Raw genomic sequence first — 15521 nt, forward strand, 5'->3', positions numbered from 1 at the left:
TGATTCTACAATATTTTTATTAGGTTAAGCACTTTTTTTTTATAAATTTAATAATTTTATTTTTCTATTAATCATACTTATTTTACTTCTTAGTGGTACAATTCTTTATTTTATTAAGTTCAGTTTTTTTTTTCTAATCCTGTGTTATCTTAATTATAATTAAAGTTAATTTTAGTTATCATAATTTTCTTAATTCACATGGCAAATTGTATTATAAAGTTCATTCTGGAAATCACAGATTTTTATTTAATCAATTATGAGGAAAAAAATTGATTTTAACTTGTATTGTCAATAGAAATCTGTTTAATGCAACAAGATGACACAAGTATTAAACAATGCAATAGGATACTAATAACTAAATTTATAGGAGCACTACATAAAAAAATACATTTAAATAAGGATGGAATATTTTCAGCTTTGCATATTGGAATTGAAATATTAATTAAAAATATTAACTTTTTTACTGTATCCAAAAAAATGGTTGATAATTTTTTCACCATATTACTAAACAGCACTGAAATTTTATAATATTCATGTAATGGGGAGTTCAAACAGCCAAAAAAATTAAAAATATATTAATGTTACTATCTTTTTAATAGAATATCTCATATATTTATTAATTATTGCAGAATTAACTTATTAAAATTTTTGATTCTATTTTTTAATATATTATTTTAAATTTTTGTTTTGATCTACTCTTGAATAAAGCATAGCATTTTAATTTTGTATAAGCATTTTAAAAAATTATTCCGAGGTTAATTTTTTTAAAAAGAATTATTTGCTGATTATAGTAAAATATTTTGTCAGATTATGATTGCTAAAAGAATTATATTTTGAAAAGTTAAAAGCTAAATTCAATAATAAAATTTATTTTGCAGGGCCAGCTACCAAGCATGTGCCTGTGACTGTGAAAAAAACATCTAGCACTACTTTTGATGTCAGCTTCAAGCCCCAGGAAGTTGGCAAGTGATGATTTTTAATATTTTATATAAGTTAATTTTCTTTGTTAACGTACTCCAGCATGGTAATAAATGTTCAGTTTTTTTGCAATTAATCTTATGTTACTTTTTGTCTCTCTTTTTAGGATTAAAATAATATTTTTGAATGCAAAACAATTAATGTGTTTTAAAACAAATTTTTAGACTTTTTTAAAATAACATTGCTTAAGTTTTACTTGTTATTATTTTGGAAGTTTCTTGTACCGATTTATTTGATTAGGGAAACTTATGTGATTTGCTGAAATACAATTTTATGGAAATGATGTTGAACCTATTTTGGAATTTAAATTATAATTTCCTTAATAACATTGAATATTAATTATATATACATGAAAATAAAAAAAACAAAATGGGCTAATTTTATTTTTGTCAATAAATAAATGAATCATTGTTCATTTGCTGAGACAGTTTTATTTTAAAAATGAGAAAAGTATAAGAAATGGCTGATGAGAAAGTTAATGATTATTCAATTAAAAATGTTAGTAGGATTTGCAAATTAAGGGGGGGGGGAGTGAAAATTTAAAAAAATGTGTGATCACATTTTATTTTGAAATTAAAAATTGGGGTCTTATAACATTATTTTTAGATTCTTAAACCAATTTATTTAATTCTGTTCAGAATGTTTTATTTTATTATTATTATTATTATTTTCAGGTCCTCATCAGGTTCTAGTTACTTTAGATGATACACCATTGCCTGGAAGCCCATTTCTTTGCAATGTGTATGATGTTTCAAAAGTGAAAGTTTCTAAGCTAGTTCCTGGAATTGTTGGCAAACCGTGCACATTTCAAGGTAAATCAGTTGATTTTTTTTCTTTTAAATAGTTAAATTGCCAAGTATTTTTACTTATATTTATTACCTTTATTGTAGTGGATGCATCCCATGCAGGGGAAGGAACTTTAGAACTTGTTGTAACTACACGAAAGTCTTCTGTAAGAGCAGAGGTATCAATGAAAAGTCGTGGACTATATGATGTAACATTTGTTCCTCAAGACAAAATATCTCATTATGTGAACATTACATTCAATGAAGAAGATGTACCAGGTATGTAATTCACAGCAGTTTAATTGTACCCTTCAAAGAAAGGATTATTATTTTATTTAAATTTTCAACTGGTTCCTTGAACTTTTGAGAAAAAAAAAAATTAAAAACACATTGCACAGTTGGATTTTATTTTGAACATATTACTGTTAGATCGATTAATTATAGGAATATTACCTGTTGCAAATAATTCTTATGATAATTTCTGGAAAGTTTTTGCAGACTTTCAATGTCTATGGCACTTAGAATTCTAAACTAAATTATGACACTTAGACTTCTAAAAACTTCATTCAAAACTTTAGATGTGTAGGTATGTGAACAAGAATCTTCAAAAGGGAAATTAGAATGCAAATAATTTTAAATTATTTCATATTAAATTGCATTTGTAATTTTCACTTCATACTTAAGTATGACCAATCTGTCAGTGGAAATGATTATAGATCATGCAAATTACTGTTACAAAATCTTTATAAAATGGTAAATATGCTTTATTTGAAATCCATTAGGTAATGAGTCACAAATGTAACTTATGTGGTTAAGATTTAATGAGAATGATTTGAAAATAATTATTCAATAATAGTTCAATCAAATTGATTCAATCAAATTTTGCACATGAGAAATGTTAGAGATGCATCAGGCTAATGTTACAAAAATCATGGTGACATTACAATACTAGCAAGTGGTAGAAAATTACATTCAAGAACCACTTTTAAATACTGACACATAGATTTGTTCATGTTTATAGAAAATCTGTATTGGTAACTGCTTTAGCTTGGATTGAGCTGGTAATTTGGTGGAACCAGAGGGATTCTTTGGCCTCGTTTTCAGTTCCTTCATTATAATTCAGTAATGTAAAAATCTAAGCTTTAATAATCTCAGCTAAATAAGATAATGTTTTGCTTGAAAACTAATATTTGAATAAATAGCTTCTCGGGAGGTGTGACAATTTTGTTAATGTAGAACGATCATTGGAAAATCATTTCTTAGCAAACACCTGCCAAACTTCTAGCTCCTGATCATTACAATTGGAAGATTTCCTGTTGAAACAATCAGTAAATTAAATTTAATCTTCATATAATCAATAACTGGTTTCATTTCAATAATAACATTCAGGAAAACTAGATTGGCTTTGAACTGAAAATCAACTAAATCAAATTCAAGAAATTGATTTTAATTTACATTTGGATAACGTTAATAGTTTTCATTGTTCTACTACCTTGATAGAGGCTTCAGAGCATGAATTTGAAACTTTAGATAAGCATTTGACCCATATTATTTTTGGAGCCTTATGCCTGCTCTCTTCCTTGTACTCATGTGTCTTATTAATTATTTTTGATTGCACTAAAAAGGTGAATTTTGACACAAAAGTGAAAACTATGCATGATTTAAAACTTAAATGTATCTCTAAAAATAATAGAATTATGTTTAAACTATACATATTTCCTAATAATTAGTAATTAAAAATGATTTAGTTATATAATAAAAATTAAATACAATAAGAAAAGTAAAGTCAGAAGTTAGAAGAGAGGTGAAATTTTTTTTTAATGTTTTATAGCATAGTGGGGAAAATTACAAATGTTTGATTGAAAGAGATGTTAAAAGCCTTTAAGATATTCTAAAAGTGGTTTTAGTGTTTTCAATTCGCCAAGGAAATCAGATTGCTTGCAATATAATGCTAAAATATAAGATAGCTGCTAATTAAATTACATTTCTAACTTCTAAAACTAAATCTTCTGGGTAATATCTTCAAAGGTTTTAAAAACTTTAGTATACTTAAGAATATGTCCTTAACCACATCTTAATTGTCATTAACTAAATTCATAATACTTTCATCAACAATGAAGATGACTTCCACCAATCAAATGCTATGTTGGTTTGATATCACATTTTGCTAAAAAATGTCGCAGAGAACTGTATTTTTCAGACATTTCATATTTTTGCTTTTTGTTTCATACATACATATGATGCATCTGTTACAGCTTCCACTGAACTAAACAATTGAATTGATTGAAGAGGAATTTCATGATCAGGAATATCTACAATTCTAAGCAAATTCTTTAAATGAATTGTGATCTCACATCTAGTTGTTTTAAAATTTCCTCAGAAGTTTGATATTGAAAGATGCCACACTCATTACAACTGTCAAACTATTGCCAGGATAACCTCAGTTCTTACCAACATGAGGATTTTCATTATCTTGATTAGTTCTTTCAACATTACTTCAACTTTGTGAATGAAGAAGCTTCCCATGAACGATCGCTCAATTAAGCTTATATTACAATCTTAGCAGGAGATTTGAAACTCATCCACATATAAAGTGTCTTTGATTTAAAAAAAAAAAATTAAGTACCTGGCTAAAATGGACAATGAAAAGAGTGACTGTGGAAAAGGACTGTGGAGTAAATGAAAAAGTATTTAAAAAAAAAAAAAAAACTCATGTTATCAGCATAAATACCAGATTTTCAATTAATAGAGAGTAAAATGTTTGGAAAGGCTTAGATCTATTAACTGGAAATCTTGACTTCAGATCAGAAAATTGCAAGTTCTGATCACCAGATTTAGATGTAGTTGACTTTATATGTATTTCATTCACTGGATCATTTATAAAAAATAATAATTTCATTTATAAGTAAAACTATAAAATTGTGAAATATAAGTTATTTATATTTCATAATTTAGAATCATAGTAGACAGACGAGAATAGAATAATAACAGGATGAATTATATAAAATGAAAATTAAATTCAATTGTTTCTGTTCATCCTATCAGGGACATCATATTCTTTAACAGGGTAAACGAGTTTAAATATGTTTTCCACAAACATCATATCATAGCAATTCAGCAATCAATTGTCCTTTTCTGGTAAATAATTTCATTAAGAATAAACTGTTTTTTGCAGAATTTTTTCAGAGTGCAGACAGCTCATCTTTAAATTAATGTTGCATGTCTATTGTTAATGATTTCTTTGCCAACACTATATCTTGCTCTCCCATTTTCAGGCAGCACATTATAAAACTAATTTTTTGTTTAGTAATTTTTTGTAAAATCACATATTTTGACACTTCCGAACAAAGCACAAAATGTAAATCACAAATTTTGAATTTGAGCTGAGAGTTAAAATCATGTTATTTCCCATATAATTATTTAAAATGAATCAGAGGTATATTTCTTACTTTGGCATTCTATAGAATGCTTAAGAAATACATAAAATATTGTTTAATGCATTGCCGGAGATTTTTTTTTCAGTGTGCATTATTCTTAGATTTCTATAGAATGCCAAATTTTAAATTTTATTGAAAATATATATGATTGTAAATGGTTTTGGTTTCCGAATTTAAAATTATTATTTGCCCTTTTCTATGAAAATGTTTTACCATTTGAATAAATGTTTTTTATAATTCTTATTTATTTGATGATAAGCTCTTTTTCCATTTTTTTTAATGTGGTGCATTATTTTTATGGAAAGATAAACTAATGGAATATGTTACCACTTTGTTTTATCTTTTTATGCATTCAATAAATATTAACTGGATGAAATAAAGCTGGCATATAAATTTTTAAGTTATGAGACAAGTTTTCATCATTTTATAGGAAGCCCTTTCAAAATTGAGGTGCATTCTCCTACATCTGGGAAAGGGCTGATAGCCAATGGAGAAGGCCTGAAGCAGGGTTTGGTTGGATCTACAAATATCTTTGACATTGAAACTAATGGAATTGAAGGAAATGTTGAAGTTAGAGTTACAGGTACTCGTATGCAGCATGTTAAATAATCTAACAATCAACTTTTCATCAATGTTTAATATGAAAGAACACAGGAAGAACATGTCTTAGATACATCTTGATATCATCTGACTATGATAAATATCAAAAATTTTTATGAGCAATAAGAAATTTATGTAAAATATTGAATGTATACTATTTTTGAGTCATGTTTTGATAGAAAGACTTATTTCTTTTCTTGCTTTTCTCACATTTACTTTTTATATAGTAATCAATTGAGGATTGATTTTATTTAATAATTTAAGAGTTTTTTTTCTTTTCTTTTCTTCCTCTCTCTCTCTCTCTCTCTCTCTGTGTGTGTGTGTACTTTTAAAAAAACATTTTATTGCTCTTTCCAATACCATGATTATTATTTTATATTTAACTATAATATAATAAAATATAAAGAGGTTTTAATCATATTTTATATAAGATCAATTGGAGTTATTGGAAATGAATTTTTTTTATCATTATTATCATTTATTTATTTTAGAATGACAGTATGAGATGGAGAAGATATCCATATTTTTTGTGGGTGTATAAGTGTGTTCTGCAGACTCATTAAACAAAGTCTTTTTTTTTTCCGGAAATAATTTATTGATTAACCAGCCTCACTTAAAGGAATATTCATAATTTCTCCATAGTTTCTGATGTAATTAGAAAGTGATGTTTCAGCATGTAATCACAATAATGCATTAAATGAGGAGAAGGATAATAACTGAAATGATCAGACAGTCTGTTTATTAAAAACTTCTTTTTATTCTCTTCAGTAAAATTGTCTTCTATTTCATAGAATATCGCGTAGTAAAAAAATGGCAGAATATTGTATGGCATTACCTGAAAAGACAAATATTTCTTTTCTATTATTTAATTCTACAAAAGATTTGGTAGTATGGCATTTATCTTAATCTTGGCAATTGCAAAAAGTACATTCACCACTAAAATAATTTATTATTTAGTCAGATTGGTACTCCTCAAATGCATCATATAGAGTTGACTACCCTCTGTTCTATCAGTTCTGCAGAATGCAAGTAATAGTTCTTCATTCATGCACTTACATTATTATCAATCAAAAATATGCAACTTAATTGAAAAATTGGCCATAGATTATTTGAAGATTTATTTTCTCTTTCTCTGTAGCCTTCATTTTAGGCAGAAAGGAGTCAAAATCACTGTCATGCTTTCTTCATCATCATCATCATTAATTTTCTTGTTTTCTTCCATATTTGATGGCAGATATTTTAAATCATCAATAACAACAAATTTTAATACATAAAAAGTAATTAGTAAGAAGATCACATTTTTTTATGTTAGCTAGTGCAACACAAAAGAGTGAACATTATTGACAAGTTGATTACTACTGCTTTCCTAGATTTAATATTACTTCCTACCATATCATGAAAGATTCCAAACACATGAAACAATATAGTTTCTTGTTAATGTAAAAGCCTGTTTCAGAATACCCCACAATGATAATTATCAGGACTACTCACCTTTTTATCTGGAGGAAAGTTGTTCTTAACTATTAAATTTTACATCCAAAATAAATATATTACTTGGTAACTTGAATATAACGATATAGAAGACGATTGATGAAAGTGTAGGTTTTACTTTTTTAGCACATCTTTAACTGAAGTAAACAACTATTTTAACTGCAAAAAGCTAGAAAACATCACGTGTTTCTATCAAGTTCTTTATAGTGCACACTGTTGGCATCATACCCATTTACTTCTTGTTCTTAATTACCCTTTCTACTTTTTTAAAGAAATTTATGTTAAATAATATTGCCATTAAAAAATATTTAAAAAAATGTGTCTTTTCCTGATTGAAATCAGTTAAAATTATTTTTTAAATCTAAAATTAAGAAAATTATGCTAGAATTTCCTTTGTATTAAGGATTATTTATTAAAATTTTCATTGATAATGAAAGAAAGATTGTTATGAAATAAAAATGAACTTTTATTTGTACATGAGATTCATTTGATTCTTCATGAACTTTTCTGATTCCATATAGATTTTAGCAAATATATTCATTGTTAAAACAAAATAATATTATTATACTTGAAGGTTGGGGATTATGTATATTTTTCTTAATGTTTATGCATTAATAAGAAATGCTTATCAAATTTCCAATTTCGGATATATCTTTTATATTGATCATTATTGTCCCTCCCCCTTAGGACCCAATGGTTCCTTTATACCAGCATCAATTCACAGTGTGAAACAAGATACATTCCGAGTTGAGTACCAACCCAATGAAATAGGGACTTATAAAGTTGAAGTTCTGCATCAAGGAAACATGATATCCAGCAAACCCTTCTTGGTGGAAGTATGTGATCCAAGCAGGGTAAAAGTCATGGATGTTGAAGATGGAATCATTGGAAGGGAACAAACATTTAAAGGTATATTTTTGCCATATTATTTGGTTAAAAAATTAAATTGAGCTGAAATTCGGAATTATGTTCTTTTTTTTTTTTAATGTGAACTATGTTTTTGTAAAATGCCAAATAAATGCATGCATTTTCGTAATATGAAAAAGGCATGCTATTTAGAACTGTGTGAATTTTAATATGATTATATTTGAATTGAAAAAGGTGTGTTTTATTTTAATAAATGATAATGATTCATTCTTTCAAAGCTTTTAAAATAGATTTATTTTTGTCATTTGTTCGATTTATTACAAATTTTAAATGTTGCCATCAAAATCGATTGAACTAAATTTTTGTTTTTCATGTAAATTCACCGAGTCATTAAGTTCAATTATTTAGAAACTAATCATATTATAAGTATCAAAAATGTTTATTATTTGAAAGTTGTTGTATCTTGTTAACTTATTAGCCATTGCTAATAACAGCATTTTTCTGTCTTAGACATGATATTAATAGAAATTTTAAGTTATATACTGAGCTTTCCTTTTGAAATATGTTATGAAATCACATGAAAACAGAATTTAGTGGACCTGAAAGGTTGTGTGAAAAAATCCAAATTTATGGATCTTTTAACGCACATTATCTATCTCTCTTGTATCTGTGCATTCTTCATCATCTATAACTCCAGAAATACTGATCATGTTTAAAAACAAAAGTTGCCCTTATGAGTTTTTGTTTTAAACTTTTCAAATGTTTCCCCCACAAAAGAACTTTAAAATTCATTTCCTGTCTAAAACTTTAAGTACATTATATTTGCAATGCCGGATTATAAAAATATCTATTCTTAGCTGAATTTTTTAATAAATTTTTACTATGAAATATTGTTTCTAAAATTTGTTTTTTTATTGTTACATATGCTTTATTCATCATTGAACTGAAAGAACCAATTTCTTTACTTGTGTATAAATTCTTTATTATTTAGTTCTCATCTTTTCTTGTGGCAGAAAAATCTTAAATATGATATATAATATCTGTATATAAAGAATGTTTTTTCTTTCATGTGTATTTTTTCATCTAGTTGATGCCTCACGAGCAGGCAGGGGCAATTTGAATGTCTCCATTACTGCATCCAATAGAGATGTAAAATACAGTTTGCAAGAAATGAGTTCGGGAATATATCAAGTGACTTATGTACCCCATTCTGACCACCCACATAAGATAGATGTTTATTATAATGGACATCAAGCACCAGGTGAGACTTTATTAAAGAAAAATTAGCAAAATATCATTAAACACGAATGAATTTTAAAACAAGTAAAATAGCAGGAGATAAAGATTACTTTCAAATTTCTTGCATAATTCTTTGCTTTTAAATCAAAGCAAAACAAAAATTATCAAGATGATGACACTTGGATTTCAAAATCTAGCTTATGAATGGTATATGCCTGTTGGAAATTTGAAGGGTTTTTAAATACATATTGGATTTTTATACAAAATGAAAAAGAAACAATGAAATGCACTCAGTTTAGCTGCAGAAATAAAATACAAGGTTGGTGTTACAGTTGGGCTGGTACAGCTTCAGTATTCACTGATTAAAATGTCATTTCCTCCTGAAGAAGTAATTTTCTTTTTACTGACCAATTGATAGAAAGTGTTGTGACTTTATCATATTCAATCTCCTTTAAGTACACTAATAAGAGAAAATAAGAATTATAATTCATTAGCTGTTACCACGTATCTTATACTTGATGACTTTAAAAACAAGAAATCATGTGTCTCTTGCTGCATTATAAATGTCATTATAATGCATCAAAAATTGCTGCATTATAAAAATATAAAATTTTGTTTAGTCAAAAAGTTCCAAGATCCCAGTATGATTCAATTCTTTACTAAGCACTTAAAAATATTTATTTTCCTGATTCTTTTCTGTATTTTATTATTCAAATTTTAATGTTTTGTGCTGTTAGAAGATGGTATTCATTTCTATCTGTCAATGTTTCTTGTTCTTTTGTCTTTAAGTCCTTCTGCATTATGTTTATGCAATTTAAAATTTAATTTTTTGAAGGTAATGGTTATCCTTCTTTCAGGTTGCCCACAGATTGTGGAAATAAGAGATCCAAGTCACTCAATTATAGCTCATGGTTCTGGCTTGAAAGCCACACAGTGTGGGAAGACAGCTTCCTTTTTCATTGAAACTGGAGGATTTGGAGAAGCCAAAGACTTTGATATCATTGTCATTTGTAAGCCTTGTTTCTTTTTATTGGATTATTTAAAGTAATGTTCTTCATTAATTCTCATATTTAAAATACATTGCATTATAGATGATTTTTACAGAATTATTATAAATGATTTTTACATTATAAAACATACCCAATAAATATTTAAATCTTAATACAATTTAGTAGTTTTTATTTGTTTGCCTGATTTGTCTCACTAAATATTTTAATTTTTATTGTATTTTATTGAATTGTATCATTGGCATTTTGGGATAAGCAGCATTGTTGCTATCATATGAACCATGAAATCTGACTTTAGACTATAACTGTCTAAAGTTAGATTTCATGGTCTTATAACTGTAACTGACTTTTTTAAATATAAGTTATAATTATTATTAAGTATGTATAGTTTAATATGTTAAGTATCGAATTATAATTTGTTTGGTACATATTTTTATAATCATACTTAATCAAAATATCATGAAACATAGTTGCCATGCCACTAAGAAAATGCAGAGAAATTTGAAAATTTTCATAGAAACTGAGAATTTTAAGTTTCTCAGTTTTTTCCTCCTGCAAATCCAAAAAATTCTGCTCTCTAATGATTGCAAGAATAAAAGACTATAGTCATATCTTCCAAAAAGGAAACAATACCATTCGCGATTGTGTAATGCAGAAACTTGCCCCTTTACTACTCTCTCCGCTTTTTTCTGTATAGATCTGTCCAGTTTCGATTTTCGAAATAGTTGTTCTTTTTCCATAAGATTCCAAAACTGTCACTAAGCATGCCTGAGAGTTCTGTAATTGTGTGAAAGATTAGAATACATTTCTCTAACAGGAACATTCAATCTTCAGAAGAAGCATGGTGGTGTTTAATCTACCATTATTGAATGGCTTATTTTATTATTTGAGAAACTGTGAGCTTATTCAAAGTAGATTAGAGAACTTTTTAAAATTGATTAATTAAAAGTAGATTAGAATTTTTTAAAAAAACAATGAGTTGCTCGAAATCCGTTTAATACATATTAGGCGGATAAAATAAAATGAATCCTGATTTTGCTGAATGAGTTTGAGTAGTTCAGCAAAATCAATTTATTGTACTCTGCTTGCTTTATAAGAGGATAAATAATAAGCCTATATAATATGGGAAAACAAGAACTTACTAATCATGTCTAAAGAGGAAAACATACAGGACTGCCTGTCATTTCAAAAGAGTCATTATTGATGTTGGACTCAGTATCTAAAAGGAATGTAGGTAAAAATAACATGTAAAATCCAAAAACGACAAATTTAATGTTCAGGGAAAAAAATGATTTCAATCTTTTTTTTTTAGTTCAAGAACAATAATTTAAAGCTGAATCTTTATGGCCATTAAAACTTGTTGTGTCACATTCGTCCTTTAATGCATTGAATGATAAATAGGAAATGTTCACTAAAAGTGGAATAATTAAAAAAATGTATGTTATGCTGTATAAAAATGACCAGTGTTGCGAATTGAGATGTGCGAGTATAGAACTTGGAACCTTGTGATTCGCAGTCCAGTAACATGACCATGATACAAAAGCAATTTTTCTTGCAAAATTCTTGATAATTAATAAAGAGAAAATGTCTTTTTTTGTATGTAAATATGATCTAATATGCATGTAAATATATCTCCCCCCTATTAATATATAAATTTTTCTTGCAAAATTCTTGATAATTAATAAAGAGAAAATGTCTTTTTTTGTATGTAAATATGAACATAACATGCTATTATTTCATATAATAAATTGTTGCTTCCTTTCATTGCTTTTTCCTCTCCTTAAAATCATATTGCATTGTAACTAACACATGAGGGTTATCTGTGCATTTCCTGTTATATTGAATGTATGTACAAGGAAAAGTCTTGGAAAACAGGGAGATTTTTTTTTTCTAGATTTGTCAAATTAGATTTTCAGTTTTCTAGATTTGCAACCCTGTGAAAATAATAAACTGAAAACTTTTCTGGAACGAAAAGCATACTATATTACGTTGTAAATAGAATTTGCTATTTGTTGAAATTAGTATTTAAACTCCAATTAACAATAATTAAAAAAGTATAATAATTTAGATCAATGTTGTTTATTACTAATATGTCGAAGATACTTTATGAATTCTAGAATTCAAATGTTAACATCACAAAATGTGAATTTCTAAATGGAATTGAAATGAACTTTTTGATTTTTTTTTAGCTCCTGGTGGTTCACCTCTGCCAGTGAAATGCTATCAACAAAAAGATGGTAGTTTGTTAGCAGAGTGGCCTGCTCAGCAAGCAGGTATGTTGAGAATTCAAATAATTAATTCTTTTATTCTTTGATGCTAAAATTTAGTTATAAATATTTATTCTCCAATATATATATATATATATATATATATATATATATATATATATATAAATTCTATTAGATGAATTGATACTCTATGAAACAACATGGAATTTATTTTTGGTTTGATTCTTTATGTAGTGATAAAAACATTTATTTGGATTTTGCATTTTCTACTTAATCTTTTTTTTTTTTTTTGGCATTTTGATCGTAATCTCATGATATTAAAAGATCAGATTTGAAATTGTATTATTTATAACTTATATTCTGTACCGAAGAATTAGGGACAGTAGTACTAGGAGGACAATTATCCTCCCCCCCCCCCGGACGAGAAGTTAATAATTTCATTGACAAAATCTTTCTGTTTTGGAACTCTTTTTGTCAAATATCTTAACACTGTTGTTCATTCAGATTGCAGTTTGCACTTCATTAGGCAGTATATTGTAACAAATGAGTCAAAAGTCTCATTATACCTATTGTTTTTAGTCAATCATTAAGAAAGCAGGAAAATGGTGCAAATTTATATGTATTGTTACTTTCATCGATTGTTTTAATGAATTGTCGATAGAATTTAAGGAAAAATGAGAGTATCAATGTTTATGCCAGACTGTGGTGTTAGGACAATCGTAGGATCTAATAATTGTATTTACATTATTTCAACATTTATTTTTCACTCGGTTTTTTTTCTCCTTATTTCTTGAAGTTTTCATAACACAAGCTTCACACCTTAATTAGACTATGACGTTATATTCTGTGACTCCACATAAAAATACTCATCTTGACGTATACTATCCGAATCTGTAAACATTAGATGCTACATACCTTGTGGGACACCCTGTAATAAATAAAGAGAAACTGTTTTTTTTTTCTTTGTATGCAGATATCAAATTTTTTTTAATATGATAGGAATTCAATTAATGCCAAATTTTCGTTTCCTTTCCTTACTTTTTCCATTCCTTAAAATCATATTGCATTATAACTAGCACATGGGTGCTATTTTTGGATTTCCTCATATCTTGAATATACGTACAGGGAAAAAAGTTTTGAGTAGCAACCTTGTTAAATGAATGAATGAAAATTATAATTGTAAGAAGGTTATTCTTTTGCTTAGGTATTTTATTATTCTTTTTTAATGATTTTTCCACAATATTCTATCCTGCCTCCACCCACCCACCACAATAACATATTTTTATGCAATCCTTTTCAGATTCATTTTTTAAATGTCTGAATCATTTTTAATTCTAAATAGAAAGTAAATGAATTAAATAATGATAACTTATAGTTAGTAATTATTATTACTGAGAACTCAATGTAATAAAATTATTTGCTATATTTAATTTATATTTTGAATTATTGTTTGATGTGTTGCAATTTTAAATTTCATTTAGGAAATCACAAGATCGAAATTCTATATGCTGGGAAGCCTATTGCTGGATCTCCATTCTCTTGCCAAGTATTTGATGCTGCTCAAGTTACTTTACAGAAAATCAAAACTACAACTTTTGCAGTTGGAGAAAATATATCATTCACTTGTAAGTAGCAAAATTGCGTGATTTTTCTAATGAAAAGGTTTTATTTTTTAATTGAATGGAGAACATTACTGATCACTACCTGAAGCAAAATTATTTTGCATGTACACAGTTAGTGGCTAAAACTTTTGTAGGCTTTAATAACCAAATTTAAAACAATTTTTTTCTAATTTGAAATCTCTCTTTAATTTCCTTTACATAAATATTTTGTGTAAAAATATATTAAATATCGTAAGCTGAAGCATATTATAGAAAATATAATTTAATGTAAGATATGCTTATTTCTCAGAAATAAAGTGCCACACCTTTAAAAAAATAATAATAAAAAATTCTGCCATTGAAAAACTGTCTCAAAAATTACCCCCAGTGTTTGTTTATGGGAAGGGTCATTTTTATATTAAAATTTTCACTATCTTGGTCCCCCCCCAAATCATTTGAAATATTCACCTGAAAGAATTAATTTGAATTTATAAATTGTTTTTCATTTCAAAGAAGCTGTTGAATGAACAACTGGAATTTAGATGCCTTAACATTAAATGAAGATTGCTATTTTTTTCTCACATTCTTTTAGATACAGCAATTCTTGCTTCACATTAAATTACTACAAAGCTAAATATAAAATTGTGCTATTTTCTAATACAAGATAATTCATTATTTAAACTAATTATTAGATTTTTCCCCTAAAGATTTTTGAATAGAAAGTTGTAACTTTTTTAAAGCAATTAAAAAATCAAGAATTATGCCCCTTCAAAATTTCAGCCATTTCCATCAGTGTTAAGTGGAATTCTAAAATGTTTAAAATATAAATATTTTCATTCTTTTGAGGGTTCTGTTTAACTAAAAGTAGGTGGATGAATAATGTCAAAATGAAAGAGAAAATAAAATAAGTCTTCAGATATTAATTTTAGGTTGATAATTATAGTATAAGTGTAAGATTTTCTTTTAAAAATAATTTTAATGCATAAAGGTAAGAAACAAAGAAAAATATATTCAGTAAGTATATTCAATTTAATTAGTTTCCAAATTAAACCGTTTTTATGCAGAGGATATAAGAAAAATGGGAGCTGATTAGAATTCTCAAAAATTTTCCGGGATCTTTCATTTTTAATCTAAAATAATCTAAGGAAATTTAATTTTGTTCACTAATATAAAAGTGAATATAATCAGGTAAATATAATTAAAAAATCACGTGAAAAAAACTTAGCAAATAGATCTATGAATGGGCTAGATACTAACTAAATTTTGATATAATGTCAGCTTTTTGAAA

At 26.9% G+C, this 15521-nt stretch overlaps 1 protein-coding gene across 1 annotated transcript in view; it reads left to right on the top strand.

Moving 5' to 3' along the window:
• LOC129974972 (filamin-A-like) overlaps nt 1-15521 on the top strand; it is a 127732-nt gene that overhangs the window by 93937 nt on the left and 18274 nt on the right. Inside the window, exons 32-40 of the mRNA XM_056087798.1 lie at nt 879-962; nt 1653-1790; nt 1869-2042; nt 5631-5783; nt 7979-8200; nt 9246-9419; nt 10255-10407; nt 12594-12677; nt 14114-14257. Of these exons, the coding sequence (XP_055943773.1) occupies nt 879-962; nt 1653-1790; nt 1869-2042; nt 5631-5783; nt 7979-8200; nt 9246-9419; nt 10255-10407; nt 12594-12677; nt 14114-14257 (1326 nt within the window). The remainder of the gene's footprint in view (nt 1-878; nt 963-1652; nt 1791-1868; nt 2043-5630; nt 5784-7978; nt 8201-9245; nt 9420-10254; nt 10408-12593; nt 12678-14113; nt 14258-15521) is intronic.

This window comes from Argiope bruennichi, chromosome 7 (assembly GCF_947563725.1).
Source record: "Argiope bruennichi chromosome 7, qqArgBrue1.1, whole genome shotgun sequence".
In the NCBI taxonomy this organism is placed as follows: Eukaryota; Metazoa; Arthropoda; class Arachnida; order Araneae; family Araneidae; genus Argiope; species Argiope bruennichi.